The sequence below is a fragment of the Eulemur rufifrons genome, chromosome 1 (genome assembly GCF_041146395.1).
Source record: "Eulemur rufifrons isolate Redbay chromosome 1, OSU_ERuf_1, whole genome shotgun sequence".
Lineage (NCBI taxonomy): Eukaryota > Metazoa > Chordata > Mammalia > Primates > Lemuridae > Eulemur > Eulemur rufifrons.
Window position 1 is genome coordinate 4,058,049 of NC_090983.1, and position 20,601 is coordinate 4,078,649.

The 20,601-nt window shown below is 48.3% G+C and overlaps 1 protein-coding gene across 1 annotated transcript in view; it reads left to right on the top strand.

The window, feature by feature from the left end:
- IQCA1 (IQ motif containing with AAA domain 1) overlaps nucleotides 1-20,601 on the top strand; it is a 199,992-nt gene that overhangs the window by 126,637 nt on the left and 52,754 nt on the right. Inside the window, exons 19-21 of the mRNA XM_069465364.1 lie at nucleotides 14,071-14,146; nucleotides 20,227-20,333; nucleotides 20,489-20,584. Coding sequence (XP_069321465.1) covers nucleotides 14,071-14,146; nucleotides 20,227-20,333; nucleotides 20,489-20,584 — 279 coding nt within the window. The remainder of the gene's footprint in view (nucleotides 1-14,070; nucleotides 14,147-20,226; nucleotides 20,334-20,488; nucleotides 20,585-20,601) is intronic.

Genomic DNA, 20,601 nt, shown 5'->3' on the forward strand with positions numbered 1-20,601 from the left:
ACCCCACTTGTGTTTCCTCAAGGGTAGAGAGAAGAAAAATGTTTGACAAACCAAGTAACCACTGGAAAGTCAAAATGACTGTATCTAATTTAAACAACATGTGTTCATTCACATTTATCATTTAACATTGACATCTGGGATATATTTTAACAGAAGTATTTTTTTTTCCAAAGGACATCAGCGTTCGCACAGTGTCGCTTTGGACCAGGCCCTCCCTTGTGTGGTGGGGTTGAAGCTGAGGTGGGGTGGGCTTCCCAGATGCCTTTATCTGGGGTGCAGCCGTGGGAGGGGAGGAGAACTGCACCCTCGGGGCTGCCGTGCGCTGTCAGCGTAAACTCTTCCTATGGGGAGTGGAGCTCAGGCCTGGAGACGGCATCATCCCAAAATGTGACTAGGTTTAGAGTTACAGTCAGATACCCCTGCATGCTGCACAGAATCTAATCCGAATCAACTCTGAAGAGCGGATCCTTAAAGATCCTGACCCTGCTGTGACTCTAATCTGAATCAGCTCTCCGGGGTGGACCCCTGCAGGTTACAGGCCACTGTGACTCTGCTCAGGGGCGGAGACCTAGCTCTGGCTCAGGTAGCAACAGCCACAGGCCTCACGGTGCAAGGCAGGGTCCTGACCAACACCTAGACTCGCGAACTCCTCTGTGGGAGAAGCAACTCGATGGGGCGGGGCAGACGGTGTCGGGGAGCTCTGGCGCCAGGTCACGGTGAGAGAAAAGTGGCTCAGACTGTGCACTCAGGCAGGGTGAGCTACTTGAGTCGGAAGTCGTGAGCAAGGGAGAAAGGGTGATGGTGAATAGGAAATGACAACACCCAAAGCCGACGTAAGTGCAAGGTGTCGGCGATGGTGGTAAAAGCCAGCGTTTTGATCCCTCGGCATGATGGCGCTGGCCGGCTGGAGGTGATTATTCCTCTCGCCTCGCTCTCTCCTGCTCCGTGAGCAGCAGCAACCCTCCCACTGCTTCTGTTTGTCTCTGTCCGTGTCTTTAGCCACATCCCGTTGTTGTTCATCGTTTGGGTATTTTTATAATTGATCACTTATCAATCAGTTGCCAGTCTTGTATATACAATCCCAAAAAACTTGGGAAAGACCTCAGATAAAAAAATAAATAGGATTGTCTGACCATTTCAACTAACCTCTTCAAGTGGAAAATAGATTCTTTTTAAAACATCATACGGGTAGAAAGTTGAAAGCTTCCCAAGTCCATGAGACAGTTACAAATTAACATAAATATGAAAAAATATAAGTGCATGAACAAAAGAAGGGAGACCCCCTGCGGTTCATTCGGAGCACAGCCCAGTCCACTGGCCTGTGGATGCTGAGCTGGGCCCCCTGGATGCCCCCTCAGGACGGAGGCACTCAATCACCCAGCTACCCAGGATGTCAGTGCTGACAGCTCACAGCTAAGTCCCTCCCCAGAATGGCTCTGTTCTAAGGGTGCATCTCAGATGAGGCTACACCCTCCTGGGGCAGCCCACAGCCAAGGATGGTCACGTGTTAGTGCCAAAACCCAGCCCCTCACCTTGCCGGGGGACTCAGAAGGGCGCTCCCTGCAGGGTCAGCTGACGGCTTTCTTGCAATTGGGTCACAATTCAGCTTCTCCTTCTGCGCAGGGCTGCTCCCCTCCCTTCCGTACGAGTGGCGTTCCCAACGGACCCCTGCACGGTCTCCATCTGAGCGTTTCCAGGGAACCCAGCCCAGGCGGCCACCTGCTGCCTTATTGTTCTACCTGTACCCCAAAAGTTCTAACTTGTTCAAGAAAAAAAATCTTAACACAGTTAATTTTTAAAATTTTCCTCTTACTCCGCAAGATAATTTTGTATAAGTGCCCAAGAATGAGGAGAATTGGAAGAATTTTAATTTTATTCTAAGCATCTCTTCCCCTAAATATGCATGAGGGAGCTTTACACTTGCAAATTAAGAACTCACTGTTAGTGAAGCCTGCTCCATATAACTCTGCAATTACCAGCTACACAGTATGGTCTTTGTTGAGTGAAGGTATTTTATGAACTAGCTATTAAAAAGTCACTTAGCAATGAATAGTTTTGAACAAAAAGCAAAGTTTGAGAACATCAGCATTTATGAAGTTCTTGCAAATGAGGGGGAAAATCCTTCAGAATTACTTAGAAATGAACTTATTCATGAAAAGCATGGATCTATAAAGTGACTATGTGATTATTAAAAAAAGAAATGGTAATCTGTAATAAAAATGGATATATTTAAATTATGTGCTACACTTCTTAGAGATCAGATTATCTTTTCCATGGACTCTTAAAAGTCTTCTTTTGGAATTAATCTTAGAGCATCTCAAATCCTTTCTGAGACCAACTATTCAAAACGTTGTGTGAGAATCAGTATTTTGACTTGTAGAAAAAGACATCTATATTCATCATGGCTAGAGGACAGGGCAGGGGAGAGAGGAAAGTAGATCTGTTTAACTTGGGTAGATGCTGACTTACCCCTAACCCTCTCACAGTGGCCCAGCTGAGTGATTATTCTTTGGGTATTTTTATAATCGATCACTTATCAATCAGTTGCCAGTCCCATATATACAATCCCAGAAAACCTGGGAAAGACCTCAGATAAAAAAAACAAATAGGATTATCTGAATATTTCAACTAACCTCTTTAAATGGAAAATAGACTCTTTTGAAAATATCATACAGGTAGAAAATTGAAAGCTTCTCAATCCATGAGATAGTTATAAATTAACATAAATATGAAAAAAATATAAGTGCAAAAACCGTCATGAGAGCCATTGGGTGTTTTAGTTGAATTTCACAATGGATCAGTGTCTCTGCTTGAATTTCCAATTTATTATAGGGCTAGCAGGGTTGTCATGGCAGATCTCTGCAATTGTACACAGGCCTTTTTAAAATAAAATATTTGTGATTAAAGATCTTGCATACATTTGACCATCAAGAAATTTGGCAAAGCAGTTTAACACTAAAAATATGAAAGTTTTTAATTCCTTATAGAGATCCATCTGGAGCCCCTCTATCCTGAGATGTGAAAGACAGAAGAAAATAGATCAATCCAGAAATTTTCATCTTCAGTTTAGGGCTAATGGAAGGGAAAACATAAAAGCACAATAAGCAGATTCAAAGGTGAGCTTCCAAAAAGTAGTCTTTTATCTATAGGCAAGAAAATGAATCTCTACCTAAACTTCACACCTTATACAAATATTAACTCAAATGGGTCATGGACTTACATACAGAACTATGAAACCTTGAGATTAAAACATAGGAGAAAAACCTTCAGGATATAGGGCTAGGCGAAGAGTTAGACTAGAGACACCAAAAGCAGGATCCATAAAAGGAAACATTAATAAATTGGACCTCATCAAAATCAAAACTTTTTTTTCTGTGAAGATCCAGTGAAGAGGATGGAAAGACAAGAAAATATTTGCAAATTTATCTGTCTGACAAAGGACTAGTACCTAGAGTATATAAAGAATGCTAAATGTAACAGTTAAAAAAATAGTCTTTCTTTTGAATCCTTGGTTTTAAATCCCAAATCATGGAGGACTGCTGGTGGGGAATGCCCCTGCCGGAAGCGCTTTAATAGAGGAGAAAGCTAGTACCAGTATTTTCTGCAAACCCGTAGCAGTCCTGCAAATGTGCTTTCAATACTGAAGTGATCTCATTTGCCTCACAGTTGCGTAGACCTCACGCTGGTTTAGAAACAAAAATAACAGACATGGAACACTATGCAATCCATCTTTACCACTGTCTTCTCTGTTATTTTCTGAACCACATGTTAAACCATTTGGAACTATTTAAAGTGGTTTTGACCTGTCATAACACATGATCACATGAACACTAAGGAGTCTTCTTTAAATTCACTCCAGCCATAAAATGACTGAACTTAGTGATAAATTCTGGAAAATCCTTGGACCTATATCCAGCACAATTCACTTTCAAAGCATTTATTTATCTGCAGAGCCACCAGACATACCTCTGACCACAGCGCCTCCTCTCTAATCCCTAGGCCCAGAGAGGTGCTCCCTACTGACCTATCGAGCCAACCACATTCTTAAACTATTTTAGAGCATTTCAAGCCAAATTTTGCACAACTTCACAAAGATGGGAACGTGAGTGTCATCATTTCCAAAGGATGCTATCAGGAAAGAGGATGCCATCATGGACAGGTGGATATTGAGCATATTCGGGGTCCAACGAAATGCAGAAAGGGAAGAAGATGTGAAGACATGAGAGGCTGGGCTGCTGGGCTATGGAGAGAATGGAGGTCCCCAGCCTGGGGAACAGGGACCCTGGGGTTAGACCCCCTGAACTTGTATGTAAACTTTTATTGGAAAGTGAACGTAAACTTTTATATGGTGTGTGAACTTCCATCGTGTTTTCCAGGGGTCCTTCTCCGTAAAAAAGCTCAAAAACCCCTGCTTAGCAAAGGACGTGTCTGGTTGCCCAGGCGCTGGGCCAGCAGAAGCACTGCAGACCAGGAGAGAACGGTGATGTCTAAGTGCTGGAGGCGACAGGGGAGGCTTCATGAAGGATGTGGGGTGTCCGTTGGGAGACTCTTTGAGGAGTCTACACTTACAGCCCAAGTCTACCCACTTCTCTCCATCTGCACAGCTACCACCTGACCACGTGGCATCATGGCCTCTCAGGGACAACTGTGCCAGCCTCCCAGTCCATGCCCCCACCTCCTCTCCTGCATTCTACCTTCTGTTCCCCACAGCAGCCAGGGTGACCCTAAACTCTGGTCAGCCCCCGCCTAACAGCACTGGGGACTCAAGAGCTCTCCAATAAGTATTTCTGAAGGAATGAATAAATGCTCAGGTAATGAGCTGCCCTAGAGTGGAAGTACTGGCTATAAAAAGATGGAACAGATGCAAGAGACATCAAGGACACTGGCCTGGCTGACTGGGTGTGGAAGGAACAGGAGAGACCAAGGAGTCAAGGTGCCTGCCAAGTGCCTGAGTGGAACAGTGGGAAGAATGAGGACAGAAGGCCGGCTTCAGAGCTACTGAGTCTAACCATTGTTTCTTCAGGACAAACTTGGGCGAGATGAAGCCTGGTCTTGTGGGTAGGACTCACCCTTGCTGTGCAGGGCTGTGGTGAGCTGCAGGGAAACGGTGGGGGTGTCAGGTGCAGAGTCTGGGTTACGCCGCTCTTGGCAGGAGAAAGGAGTGAAACCAGCGAGGGGGCGGGAACATCATGGAAGGCAGGAAGGAATTCAGCAAGCAAAGTTCCTATTGAGTCTCCCAACTACGTGCATTTCCGGAAGGACTGACTTCTCAGTCCATCCACGGCAAGAAGAGAGAACTAAGAATATGATGGAGGCAGTAGGGAGATTCTTTAAAGAGAGGCGACCCCTGGTGTCAACTGCTGCAGAACAGTCAAGGAGAATGCTTGAGAAACCAGAGTGGTTGGGTTCTCCAGAGAAACAGAACCAATAGCATGTGTGCATGCTCGGTATGTATGTCCTGTGTGTCCTTTTGTAGTTGTATGGAAGGGGATTCATTATAAGGCAGGGCCCACGCGCTCATGCAGGCTGAGCAGTCCCCGTCTGTCATCTGGGAGCTGGAGACTTGGGAGAGCGGCAGGTGTAGTTCCAAGCCTGAGAGCCCGGGAGCCAGTGGCGTGGGTTCCTGGCCACGGACGAAGGCCTGGGAGCTGAGCCAGCAGCCAGCTGGGTCTCGCTGGCCCGTGCGAGAAACGTGGTTTATTCCTTAAACACAGATACCATCAAGGAAAAGTGGGACGGACGTGTTCAGGACACGGCTACATACTTTTAGACTTCACATCATAGATTCTCTCAGATCCGTTGTATTTCTTTTGTGTGGGAAGAAAAAGCACTCTAAAGCCCGAAAAGGCAGGAAGAGCTCTGATTCCCCAGTGCTGATGGAAATGTCTGCACAGGAAACTAAAGTGACGTTCTAAATGCAAGCTCAAAAACAGTTATGAGATCTCGATTTTTTTTTCAAGTTAAATTCCATGAGCTATCATGTTGTTGGGTGTGTTTTCATTTTAAAATGGAATTTTTGGCCATGAGAGTTTCTGGACTGGCTTTCATTTCCGAATCTAGAGAAGAGGGTTATTGTTCCTCTTTCATCAGTTCGGTGAGAAATGATCAGTCTGTTCGAAATCACCGGTCGACCCTGCCCACCCCCAGGACAGACCCCGAGGGCAGGAGCAGGTAATCTGCAGGCGCTGAGTGACCAGGTTGACATTTGAACTTGCACGTTAACAGATATGTGCCAAAATGTATACCCTCATTTCTGGAAATGTAACCGTCGCAGCCCTGTTTGAATCTTTCCACGTGCCTACCAATGTGAGATGTCAACCGGCCCTCAACAGCCTACTTCAGACACACGTATTTGGCAATAGGATATTTTCAACGGAACCTCCATGCATTTGAGTCACTCTTTAAGTCAGGCAGGAAATTATCTTAATAGTTAATATTTAAGAAGCCACGAGGTTTATCTCTGACTGCCCTCCTAATTTCACTAAGACAAATACCGAGGATAAAACATGTGACCATGAAACCTCTTTTTGAAACATTCCTCTGCATTGTCATCTCTGTATCCAAGTTAAAAATATTCTGGACGCAGCATTCATCTGTGTTGTGTAAGGACAAGTTTCACACAGCAGACCTACTAGAAATGGTCGATTTCAGTACACTGGCTTTATAAATATACATAGCCCCCCTTATCTGTGGTTTCACTTTCCAGGGTTTCAGTTACCCACAGTCAAGTGTGGCCTGAAAATATTAAATGAAAAAATTCCAGAAATAATTCATCAGTTTTAAATTTTGAGGCATTCTGAGTAGCGTGATGAAATCTTGAGCCATCCTGCTCCATCCTGCCCAGGACGTGAATCGTCCCTTTGTCCAGCGTATCCACAAAGTATATATATATGGGGTTCGGCACTATCCACGGTTTCAGGCATGCACTGGGGGTCTCGGGGCATATCCTTTGTGGATAAACGGGATGTACTGTAATCTGCAAAGTGAACGGAAAGGCCTCCATCCGCTTATTCTTACTGAACAACTGTTCTGTCCTGAGTGATTTGTAATTGATCGGGCCATGGAGAGAAAGCAGGGAGCCAATTGGAAAGCAACTGGCCACTCCAGAGAAGCTGTCTGTGTGGTTGAGCGTCTTAGCGGCACCAAGGACCCTGCAGGCCGGGTCTCACTGCTGCTAATTGTGATGTTTGATGTGTCCTGGGGAAAGCCATGCTCAGATGACTGGAGCTATGGAAATGACTCAATTTGCAAAAAAGGGAAGAAAGTTAGGTGCTGCAAACCACAGATCACGCCGTGCTGGTGTGGCCCGGCAGAGGACAGATAACACACCCCTCTCACTTGCTCGTCACTCAGTCAGCCAGAGGCATGGAGAGCCATGGAGGTAGGAGTGGGACGTGAATAAACGCTGCACTCTAAGAGCATAAAGTCAATTAGAGGACCAGACATAAGAAACTGGTGTCTATTACGGTCTATGTTCTGAATGTTTGTGTCTTCCCGAAATTCCTATGTTGAAACCTAATCACCAATGAGATGGTATTAGGAAGTGATTAAGTTTCAATATAAGGATTTTGAGGCCTCTGGGAGGTGATCAGGCCATGAGGGTGGAGCCTTGTGGCTGTGACCAGTGACCCTATGGAAGAGGCCCCCGAGGGCTGCTGTGGCCCTTCCTCCATGTGAAGATGTGGCTAAAAGTCCCGTCTGTGAAGCAGGGAACAGCCCTCACCTAGCACGGAATCTGCTGACACCGTGACCTAGGACTTCTCAGCCTTCAAAACTACGAGAAATAAATTTCTGTTGTCTATAAGCCACCCAGTTTATGATGTGTTATTACAGCAGCCCAAGCTGACCAAGGCCTTAGGAATAAATGTACAAAACTAATTGAAATTAGTACGATTTCAAGGCAAGAGGAATCTGTCTGTGTGGCACATGCACGAAAAAGGCAGGAGGACTCTTGTCAACTCGTGGTGTGATGCAAATGCCCAGAAGGCCACAGGCCACCTTCAGCTGTGGCATTGTTCCTCAACTGGGAGCCTGGCAGGATGGATCACATCCATGGGAGATAGACAGCAGGGAGAACGATCTGGAAATCTCCTCTTGAGCAATGGGTAAAGATTCAGGAAGCCTTCAGCTGGAGCAGACTTTGGGCATGAAGAGGGTGTGGACTCTGAGGCTCCAGGAACTGGGCCTTGGCTGATGGAAGGGCGACCTCGGTGAATCCATGGCCCTCACTCTAGCCACTCACTCCAGTGGCCTCCGGTGGTTTTAAGAAAAAAGAACTCCCAGTGTCCATGCCCCTCTGGGAGAGATTCTCACTTACTTGGTCTGGGGCAGAGTAGGGCATTGCGATTGTTTGCTTAGCTCTCCTTTGGGTTAAGTATAAAGAGTTTTCTAACAGTGGAGTGGCCACTCCCCTTTAGAAGCGAGTGTCAGAACTCGAGTCACCACTGGCCTTGGCCTTCCTCACCGGAGCAAGCAGGCCAGAACAGAAAGGCCAGGTGCAGCAGGGGCCGTGGGGTCTGGGCAGGTGACCCCAGTGCTCATGGGGGGAAATGTATATGACAGTCACGGGGCAGCCCACACCCCAGGAGCCACCTGGTGCAAGGTGACTCTGGCAGGCATCCAGGAGAGGTGATGTAATGGGGGCCCCAAGGCCTGGTCAGCAAGAATCTGGGTGCAGGAGGACCCGGGGACCCCACAGGCAGACCCTGAAGGCAGAGCCTGAAGCTTATAGCTCCAGCACCTAGCGAGTCCCACACCTAGTACGTGCTCAGGAAACCTTTGCAGGGACACAGGTGAGCTCATATATATTCATTTGCAAAAATCAAGACAAAATCTTAAAGTTAGTAAACAAGCAAAAAAAAAAAAAAAAAAGGAAGTTCAGCCACACCAACTAAAGAAATATAAATTTAAAATAAGTACCATGTTACACCTGTACATCTGGCAAAACTTTTAAATCATATAATTATGCTGTGCTGTAACAGACAGACATCATATATGCATACAGACAAGGAAAGAGGAGAATGAAGAGTTAACATTGAATAAAGGTGGTAGTGATGGTGATACGGCTAATTTTTCCCTTTGGTTTTAAAATTTTCTCTGGCATTGTGATGGTGTCATTTGGGCAATTAATAAGCATTGGTTAGTTCTGGTTTTTTTTTTCTTGTTTGTTTTTGCAAAACATGCAGTGTGGCTCTGCCATTGGCCGGCAGGAGGGTCCAGAGGGTGGGCTTGGAGGAGCTGCTGTCTCCATCTGGGCATCCCTGACGCATGTGTTGAGGGCTGAGTGGGTGGAGGGGCTGGGACGTGTCTGGACTTGGGTTCCTTACTGGGACTCCGGACTTGCCAGGTGGCAAGAACGCAGGCTTACTTAGGTCAGCTGGGATGCAACGGGGTCGGGAGTGTGGAGGGTTCAAGGCCAAGAAGCCCAGCAGGCATGGCTGGAGGAGGGAGTCCTCAGGAAGAGGCCCCCTGGGGCCAGCTCCTCTGCCATCTCCTTCTCTGAAGACCATGTGGGCGGCCGGCATCCGCCTCACTCCCACTGGCCGGTGATTCGGAGAGTCGGCGTGACTGCGGCCGCCTGCCTGCAGAGCAGGGTGGCCAGTCCGGCCCCTTGGACAGTGCCTCCCTCTGTTCAGAACAGCCTGCGGCCACTTGGCTGAGCTGGGACTGGTGGGCGTGGTGGTGGAGAAGTTTCCATCAGGAAGGGCAGGCACCGCGGCAGAGTGCCCAGTGTACTTGTCTGGCCCCGGCACAAAGATTCAGAAAAAAATAGGAAAAAAAGGACTGTGGGATTGAGATAGTGGCTTCGATCTTTCTTTCGGAATTTTTCTCCACCAATAATTGTCAAAATGGGCAAAATATAAAATGTTTAAAACAGCAACCGAAGAAAGGGATACATCAAATAAACTTCAAGACTGTTTATCAAAGAAAAATATATTTAAAAGGGAAAACAAAGTTTCCTCTGTGCTTTCCCCTGCAGTTAAAAAGTGACTGCCACTGTTGTCATCACCACGTGGACGGCTGCACCGTAAGAGTCACGGCAGCGTGTGGCATTTGCTAGTCTATGTTAGCAGGATTAGCAGTTTCCAGAACCAGCCGTGCAATGCCTTTCCCCTTGAGAAACTTTATATTTATTATAGAAATGAAATTGTACAAATGGACCTATAAATTTTACTTTCACTTACACGCCTTAAACACCTGTGGCACGCACGGCTCTGTGCCGGTTCTGCATAGGGTTCGGAACATCAGCCAGATGGAACCCTCTCCAGGAGGGGGGTCTCTCATAGCCTGAGAAAGCAGTTGAGACAATCACACAAATAGCCGGTCACGTGTACAGAGAAACAGGTGCCAGGAAGTACAAGCAAGTCCTGCAGAGCAAGGAGTCTTTTTCACCGGGAAAGCCCAGGACCGCTTCTCAGAGGAGGGCACATTGGCCTTGGGCCTAGGAGGAATTTTCCTCCAAAGAGACGGGAGAAGGCAATTGTGGTCAGAGAGAATGCAGGCACCCATTCCCCCGTCCAGCCTCCCCGCAACCCCCGTTCCAGCCAGAGAGATGTCGCAGCAGGCCACTCTGTTCACACCAGGCTCCTGCTATAGCTGCCCTGCTCTTAAACCAAGTTCAAACTCTCTGCAGAGCACAGCGCATGGCTCTTCCAAGGCCAGCCCTTCCTCTTCCTCTCCCTCCCTCTCCTCTCCCAACCCTCTCCCCCTCTGCCCCCACTCCAGCCTATGTCTGTGCCACCCCCACACGGTACACCTGGCTCCTGAACTACTTTCAGTCGTCCAGATGAAACAGCCTCCTCTGCTAGACTTCACACATGCTGTCCCTCCACTGCAAACACCGCCCCGCCACCCTCCCCTTCCCTGGAGCCCTGCCCCTCCCCCATCCACCTGCAGGAGCTCCCAGAGGCTAAATACAGTACAATCCAGGTATCCAAAACAATAATGGATAGCAACACATTGACTAAAAAGTAATGAAGATTCATGAGTGCTTAAGTCTCTAGTGATACATGGAGAGAAAGAGAATATGAGAATATGTCGGACAATAAATCATATTTCTGAGAATACTAATTAGAGTTGTTTTAAATTTCTCTTCTATCCATGAATTATCTCTCTCCTCTGGGACGTGCTTTTTCCAGTAGTGGCCTTCTTCTTGCTTCTCTTGCAGGCTTTTCTCAATAATTGGGTCTCTTGGTAGCTAAGAGTGGGGCAGTCACCAACCCTGAGCATCGTGTCCTAGGTGGGACTCCGAGCCAGTGAGTTTTGGCTTAACGTGAGTCCTGGCAGGTGGATCAATTGTTTCATTGGCTTTGAGCCTCCTGGCATTTCTGGGTCCAGGTTCCTTCCCGGGTTCTGTAAGGGAGGGGACTTCCCTTGCTAGCTGCAGCCCCCTGTGTGTTCCATGAGCTGCGGTTTCCAGCCTTCCGTGGTGCCCACCTCTACACAGAGCGAGAGACCCCAGTCCCCCGGCAGCCTGGGCCTCCCTTGCAGCTCTTGCGTCTCTCCTTTCTCGGTCTTCCTGCTCCTCCGAAAGCTCCAGGAGAGCAAGGACATCCCAGTGCCTGCCGCCTGGCAAATACCTGTCTGAAGGACTAAACCACCTCCGCAAAAGCAAAGCCCAAGGACACGGCCCAGACCCGAAGGAGGCCCGGGAGGCCAGCGTGGCTGACACAGATGAGACTCAGGCGGGGACAGGGAGGAGAGCTGGCAAGTGATGAGCTCAGGAGGCCGTGAAGAGCCCCAGAGATGCTTGGGTGGGGTGACACTCGAGGCTCCCCCAAGTTGGGACCGCCCTGAGGACGTGCGAGCTCGCAGCCACGTGCTACACGGCGGCTTCTCCCCTGCAGCCGCTTCTCTGCACGTGGGTGCGCGCTAGGCATCGTCTGGATGGCTCGAGACAGACCTCCTCGACTCCAATAGTTGTGGTTTAGTCTAATGTGTGTTAGAAAAGCAACAACCTATCAACGGTGGTTTCACCATAGTATTAGAACTTCCTCTTTGAAGAGCATAAATTATGTTGGTGATAGGCGTGCTTCCAAAAACATAAATAAACAAAGAGTATAAATTTAAAAGTGAGTCTATTTAAAGAAACAGTGGTTCTGGTGGCCGGGGATCTCAGACCTGGCACAATTCTCCGTGAAGGATGCAGGGAGGAGCCGTGACAGCGCAGACTCTGGGCAGAAGCGCGTGGCCCTTGTGCTCTGACAGGTGTCCATGGGCTGTAGAGTCACTGCCAGATACCAAAGCAAAGAATCAGGCTGGGAGTGGCAATTCGCAGATTGAATATGTGATTTTTTTTAATTGAGGTAAAATTCACATAACATAAAATTAACCATTTTAAAGTGGACAATTCAGTGGCATTCAGTACATTTACACTGCTCTGCAACCATCACATGTATGTAGTTCCAGAACGTTTTCATCTCCCCCAAAGGAGACCCTGTCCCCACTCCCCTCTTCCCCACCCGCCCCCCACCCCCTGGCAACCACTGATCTGTGGCCCTGTCTGGTTTTCACACACGTAGGGCTGCCCTCTCACTCAGCTTGACGCCTTCAAGGTGCGTGCGTGCTACGGCACATGTCGGCACTGCGTTCCTTTCTGTGGGAGAACTAAATATTCCACTGTATGGATAGACCACGTGTTGTTTACCTTCGCAGCGATGATGGGTGGATTGAACGTGCACTTTCTCTATCCTTGTTTCATCCAACAAATGTTTTCTAAACGCCTATTGCACATAGGCAAAGGTGCCAGGTTTGGGGCCCTACGGGGCTGTCCCTGCTGTCAGCGCCATCTCCGTGGTGAGGAATCAGGGGAGGTGGGCAGTGGCAGGTTCGAGGGCTGCAAAGGCAGGTCGGGGCCTGGTCCGGGGGGCGCGCCTGGGAGGGCTGTGCGTGGCCTGCTGAGAGGCTTGGCCTTCGTCCTGTGGGGCACGGAGCCTCCAGGAAGCTCCAAACACACCCCTCTGTGGGGCTTCAAGGGAGGAGGTCATGAGGCTGGGTCTGCCACGAGCCCCTGCTGGCAGGAGGGGGGTGGCCCTGAGCTGGACAACCTGGGCGCAAGGGCCAGAGCAGCGGGACTGGGGATTGGGGGAGGGGGAGATGCCAGGAAAGCTGAGAGGGCGAAACAGGTAGGGTTTGGGGCTTGCTTGGCCGTGGGGAGTGAAGAAAGAGGAGAACGACGTCAGGATCCAAGGCACAGATGCTGCACAGCACCAGGGCATGAGGGTGCATGGTGTTTGGCCGCCACATCCCAGAGCCTGACACTGGAGCCCAGAAAAGGAGGGTCACGTCAGGTGCCAGAGCCATGGGGTGCTCCGGAAGCCACCCAGTGGAGAGATGCTCACGTTATCTCACTGTCTGCTTCCCCTGTAAGCTGTGCAGGGAGGACGAGATGCTTTGGAAACTCGTGGACATAATGCAGACCAGCGTCGTTCCTTTTGCCCTTACCGAGGGTAGCAATGGCCATGACATTGGTCATCAGAAACCTGACCATCTATATGCTGTAAACATTGTTGCCTGGAAACGTAAGATGAGGGTTTGCAAGGCTGAGCTCTCACTATTGGGAGCAGGTGGACCCTGGTGGCCTAGGGGTAGAGGGGTGTTGTGCCGAGGCTCAGCGCAGAGCTGTGGCCTGCGCAGGCGGTGGGTGGCACTGCAGTCTCCTGTCTTGGTGCACACAGAGTCGGCAGCTGAGGACAACATGGTCAGACATCTCTGTCGTGGGGAGGCAGGGGGCCCAGGACAGGCTAGCTAGACCCCGGCTCCAGGAAGGAAGCAGAGCCTGCAGGAAGGAGACAGGACCAAAGTGAGACACGAGGTACCACAGGGAGGCCACTGGGAAGGGAAAGCCGGCACCGGTAGAAGACGCCTCCGTGAGCCTGGACCACCCACACCCTGCTCGGTGGACGGCCCGCCCTGCACAGACCGCCCAGGGCAAGCTGCCCAGGGGACAGGGCCTGGGCCTGCAGGACATAAACCATCGTCCTGGTCATCACAGCACACGCCTTTTACTGACTGGTCTTGGCAGATAAACTGTGCCTATAATTAACAAAAATATTATTCTGCTTTGGACAGGAAGAAGAAGTGGAGTGGAAAATGTCACCGAGTGTTTTCCTTCACACGATGGAGGAAGAAAATAACTTATACAAAGGTCAGTTAGGAGGACTTGCGTGGTAAGCAAGACGTCACTCTGTCTACCCACCACATGTGGGGAAGACTTAGATGCCCCGTCATGAAAGGCCGCAAGTATATAATTGGGGAAAGAGCAAGACACGTATAGGATGAGAACATAATCGAAACCTACATCCTCCTTTTGAACCCCTAAGACCTCCACTGAACATTCTCAGCTTAGTGACAGGGAAGAAAGTTATTTCCTAGATTGTTTAGATTAAGAAAATTGATACCGTATGTACAGTAAAATGTCTTAATCCTATTAGACTGAGGCATGTGCCTGAATTCTGACACATTCTCCTTTTGTGGGTTGTTCAGCATAATTAGCATAGCTATAATCTGGCTGGATCTGCAAGCGTGTGAATTGGTCTTTCAGATATTTCCATTATAATTTCCTGTAACTATTGTCCAATTCCTTTGGTTCTACTCCACCCTGAGGATAAATCCCAACACAGAATGACCTGCCAAGATGACCCTGGCCCTTAGTGCTATTGTGTAAGTTCCTGAAAACTAAAGTAAGGTTGTGAACTAGAATGTTTCCCAGTGCCAGTCATTCACCTGCCTCCGTTCCAATCCTGGTCTTCTCTAGATAGCACCGGTACTGTTCTGGACTTTATATAGTTTTTAAATTCACTACAGTTTTCACACCAGTAAATTCTCATCCTAAGCAACAATATCAATGTAGCTATAGGTTTGATATGCTAATCATGGAAGATAAAAATGTCTGTGTATCACTGAAAATCCTGTTACACACCCCTGGTGGCAAGAGTCCTACAGTGCACTGGACGCTGGACTAGGCCGGGAGCCCAGAGGCAATGATGACTTTGGCAGATTTGTCGGTTGGTTGCACTGGGGAGAAAGGCGGTCAAAGGGGTAAACTCACATTTATCGAGTGCCCAAGACGTGCAAGGCACATTGTTTTCCAGGCTCATCTCATTTAATGTTCACAACGACCAGGAGACGTAGCTGCTGCTCTCCTCGCGTCGGCGGACACTGAGACAAGGCCTGCTGTCCTCCAGACGTGGCAGTTCATCCGCTCTGACACCCAGTGCAGAGCAGTTGCTATCAAACACATTCATTCACTTCCATAGTCATTCAGCAAACACTGAGTGTCTCCAGTGTGTCAGGTGCAATGACACAAGGATGATACCTGCCACCAACAGCTCAAGATATGCTGGGTGTCACAGCAGTGGATGGGGTGGGAATAGTGGCACAAACTGGGTAGTTTATACAAATTAGGACGACAGCTGGGAGTTATAGTAATCCACGGGCCACAGGCACCCCTGGAACTCAGTGTGTGTCTGCCACAGTAATGCCACTTAAGACCCTGCTCCGTATGGCATCCTGTGGTCTTTACTGCAACCCTCATTTGCTTCGTATTCTGCATATCTGTCATCAGCCTTCAGGATAATTTCCCAGCCTTCAAACACATCAGATAACCTACCAGTTCATTTTCTCCTGAAAACCTCCCTCCTGCACCCCTCCCAGTCAGCTCCAGTCCTTGGGCCTTTCTTGGCCTTTGCTGACTGGTTGCCACTCCCTCGTTTCCGTGAAGCTCGTCCAGAGACATCCCACCACGTACATCTGCGTGTCATCCTGCACTCACGCTTGGACCACAGTTTCCTGGGCATTTGGAAGGCGTGGCCCCTGCTCTTCTGATAACACTGCGTGAACACAGTGCGGGCCCAGGAAGAAAGCAGGGAGAGAGCAAGAGCCTGCTCCACACGGCAGCAAGTCAGGAACTGGTGCCCGAAACTGATGCATCACGAAAGCACATGAGCGTGTTGTGTGGCCGCTGGGAGAAGCACACAGAAACCGGCTGAGAGCGCTTCCGTGAAGCTAGACCATTCCACACACCATAGTGGGTACTGCACTTCCTGCGACACCGAGTCCCTCGCCCACCCTGTCCCGCTGCACTTACCACATGGCTGTGAGCCCGTGTTCTCGGTGTTTCCCGCCGCGGGATGCCGAGACCCCGAGGGCGGGGCTCCCCATCGGTTCACTCCAAGAGCAGTGCCTGGCCGTCCTCGGGCTCAAGAAGTCAAAATTTAATAACTGAATTCATTCCGTGTATTTTTAATGAATGAATGAATTTAGGGAAGAATGCCATTGGGCAATATACCTGGCAGGTAGACAGGTGGGACAGTGTTTTTATTATAATCCTTTTCATACTCTGTATAAAATGATGTGTATTATTTTGATAAAAGCAAAGATTAATTTGGGGAAAATCGAAGGTTCCCGTGGGAAGCCCAGGCGTGCAACCTGCTACCCGACCCAAAAGCTCTTAAAACGATCCACGCCTTTGACATAATATCAGTTTCCATGAAGGTTGAAACCCCAAGCAGCGTCCCTCCAGAGCAGCAAACCCGGAGTGTCACTTTCCTAGTCGGATGTTGTGGCGCTGGGTGTGTTGTTATCTGCTAGGTCTTTGGTCACTTAAAGAAATGAAATGTCTTCCTCTTAGAATTCTTTGCTTAAAAATCAAAGGTTTTCCTTTCCAAATAAAACATTAGCATTTTAATCGCTGAGATTACCCCGGCCACCCGCCCCTTTCATCACCCCCCCACGTGTGAAACTGCCTGGCCTCGCTTTTCACAGTCTCGGGATAAAAGCTCTTTCTCCGCTTCGCGAGAGAGTGGGGCAGTTGTTGCCCTTTGAGGGCCATGAATAGCTTCCTGCATTTATAAATGTCCATGAAATTCTTGAAGGGATTGAAAAGTGCCCTGCGCAGAAGTGTCATGAGAAAAGCAAAGTTTCGGGAGAAAACTCAATCCATTTAAACCATCTACGGGGAAACGGGCAAAGCTGCTCCCCAGTGTTTCGTTTTAAAATATAGTTGCAACCCCAGAATGAGAATGTTCCAGCACACAAGTGTTTGTGCACACACAGTCACGTCACGGTTTCCTTTCTGCTACACACTCTGCATTCCTTTTCTTATTAAATTCTTTGTTTCTCAAATTTAGTGAATCTATCTAGTGAAAAAAAAAGAAAAGTAGCTTTCTGAGATAACAAAGCTATTTTGTTTAAAATATCTTAATGTAACAGGTAAGTGTTGTTGAAGATTTAATAACGCTACAAGGGGGAACTCTGGAAAGAGTTATTAGTAAACAGTACGTTATAACATGTCTGAACCTTTTCTAGTATTTTCAAGGAGGAAAGCTTAAAGTTTTAAACACATAAAAGGAAGCATTTATTCCTTTTCTTACATTTTATTTCTACATGTTAATCCTATATTTTGAAGTTTTTCAGTTAAAGCTTAGGTACCTTTCAGAAAATGTACTAAAAAAGAGCAATTATCCTCAAATGAGGAAATCATAAACTAGCTGGGTGGTGTACACACATCGTACAGACTAACCACAAAATCCACCTTCCGTGGGGGTTTAGGGCAAAGAGAGAACTTTCAGATATTAGTAGCTTAAGGTATTTTTCACATCAGCCAGATGACAGAGGCAATCTACACGATGCGTGCCTTCTATGCCCTGGCTCTCGGGCTGGCTCCCGCCAGGAGGATTATGTGACAGAAGAGGAACCCAGCCGGGCTCTCCAGCCAGCTCCAGAGTGCCCACTCCAGCCCACCAGCCTTCGTCAGCTCTTCTCCCCTTCTGTCCTCACACCTCAGTTCTGGCTGGTCACCTGCACTTAGCCTCACCTCTGCGGCTGCCCTCCGACTCCTTCCCAGGGGACACGATCCGTGCCCTCTCCCCACCCCCAGCATCCACCCTGTGCTCTGTGCCCCAATCCCCCGGCCACTTCTCATGTGGCCTCCCTGTCTGGGGAAGGACACATAAGTGCATTGATTCTATGAAAAATTTACCACCTTTGTGGTTTATTTGTTGTCTCTTTCTTATAAGTCCACATTAAGCATTCTAGATAAAATTTGGGTCCTTTCAGCATCATCGTTTTCAAAAACCTGCTCACCCAACCTTGCCTCACGGTAGGCTGAGCTTTCATGGCTTTGTGGCAAAGGCTGAGGTCAGCCCTGCCCAGAGCACGGCTCCTTCGGGCCCGCAGGAATCCAGGCAGGCTCTGCTCTGGCCGACACCTGCTGAGCCAAGCTGCCCACAGCCTATCCAGGCAGGAGCGTGGGCCCACTTCCCCTGTGAACGGCGGACAGCCGTTTCTGCCCAGAAACCCCATGCTAGACACTGGTGTCAGCATCTGCAGCTGGTGGACCCGACCCACACCTTGTGAGAACTGGAATTGCATTTCCGTGTCCCATCTTCCTGTAGTTGTCTTGTCCCTTGGGGTCCTTGCTGACCACTCTAAGATGGACAGTCAGTGGCCCCCTGGGGCCCACGGATTCCTCTTTGCTGACACATGTCTGCCTTGGCACAGCTGTTCCCAGTGCAGTAGCCGACCTGCTGGTTCCTCTGCTCCGGGGAGGTAGACTGTCAGTAAGGCAAACTGAGACCCTGTGAGACGTTGCTCTGGGGGATGGCAGCAACTATTTGGGCTAAACTGGGGACTTTATGTGTTTTATTCCACTTACCCTCCCCCTAGCAGTATGAGGAAGGGGGTATTTTTATTTCTCAGGAAAGGAAACAGGCTCAGCAAGGCTGTCACGTGCTAGGTCAATAGCCGGTAGGTGGTAGGACGGGGGTTCCACCTGATCCCAGACTGTGGCCCTGGCACTGGCTGTGCTGCCCAGGCAGGCGTCAGGTGGCCAAAGCCCTCGGGACGACTGTCTTGCCCATTTGCCAGCTCTGCGTTGTGCATCACAATCTTGTCACCATTTTCCTGTCTCTCCCTGGAGGCTGGCTTTCCCCGGATCACAGCGTATCTCCTCCTCCCCTTTCGTTGCTCGCCCCTTTCGCTAGCTCCTGATCCCTGTGGTTTACCCAGAGACTCAACCTCTCCTTTCTCGCTGGTTTGCCCACGCGATTCTCCAGGGACCGTCTCTACTCTCGGCCTTCACATCTGATTACCCTGGTTCTCGGCAGCAGCCAGACTCATGCTTCTGTCTCACTGTGACTTCCGAGTGTAAGCACCGCCCTCTCCTTTCCCAGTCACTCACATCGGCCTTGGGCCCACCATGCTGTGCTCGTGGGGGAGGCCAAGTTGAGGAACCTTGTCCATCCATTCATGACGCCACCTGCCATGGAGGCCCCACAGACTCTTCTTCCCCCCAAGTTGTAGCCACCGTCTGGCAGGGGTTGGGGCACCTCTGCCTGTGCCCCGGGGCCCTCAGGTGCCTTCCCAAGTTGGAGGTCATCACAGCCCTAAAGTGAGTTCCCAGGGAAATGGCCAAACTGGGTGGCAGTTGTCAGTTTGGTGAATTCCAGCAAATATCCTTCACATTCTGAATATAGATTCCAGGAAGAGACGTCGTTTCCCAAACTGGCAAGTCTCGTCTTCCCGTGGGAGATTCTTCCCAAGACCTGCTTCAAGGACCCCGTTGTTCCAAACCTCAGCATCCGTGTGGAATTCCCCTCTGAGAAATGAGCTCTATTGCAGTTTATTTTGGTGATAGGAAATTGTTCTTATTTTCTCTAAGGTCAGCTTTCTCTAGGTCCATCCTCCTAACCACCAGGATAAGACAAAAGAGAAATTTAAAATATGTATGATGACAAAAACATCCAAAAAGTAATTCAAAAATATAGCTATTGAATTAGGGGAAGTCATGGGTATTTGTGTGTTTAGTTTTGTCTGTTTTATAATAGGGGGTGAGGGTAAATTACTGGAGAGAGTTTAACAGGCAACAAAATATTTCATATTTTAGCAACTCATTTAATAAAAGTAATATAAAACATATTATAAAAAGAGTAACCTATAATTCTATAATCCCACCATTAACATGTTGTTTTTACATGGTTATAATGATAGAGTGGGATACCATTTGCATAACACTTTTTTGCTTGATATTTTCACATTAGCAATTTTCTTTTTTAAGATATTATACAAGTAGATATATGAATCTCATCACTTACTTTATTCAAACTTTTATTCTATGCAATAAGATGTAAAGTTAGACTCATGTTTATATTGTAATAACTGCTTTCATTAACCTATATGTTGAAAAAGTTTTTTCATTTTCTTTTTATTTATCCTTCTGGAGTATAGACATGTGGATGAATAAAGATGAATCTTGGAATTTCCCTCAAGACTATGATCCAGAACTGATCAAAGAGGAGAAACGGAAAGAATTAGAGTCGGAGCTAAGGGTGCAGGTATAGCTACATTTCTGTCGTAGTAATGATAAGTCATCTAGTGCAGTGATTGTGCTTCTTTACCATTTCCTATTAATGACCTATCTCATAGTTTCACATAGAAAATACAGGGCATGCAAAGTCACCTAAACTTAGTACATTTTGTATTTACCCAGGTTGATGAATTGATGAGACAAGAACTAAAAAATTTGAAACTGGCTGTGAACAGAGAAAAGGAATACCCAGTCAAACCAGAAAAGAAGAAAGGGAAGGTGAGTAGTGAATGAGC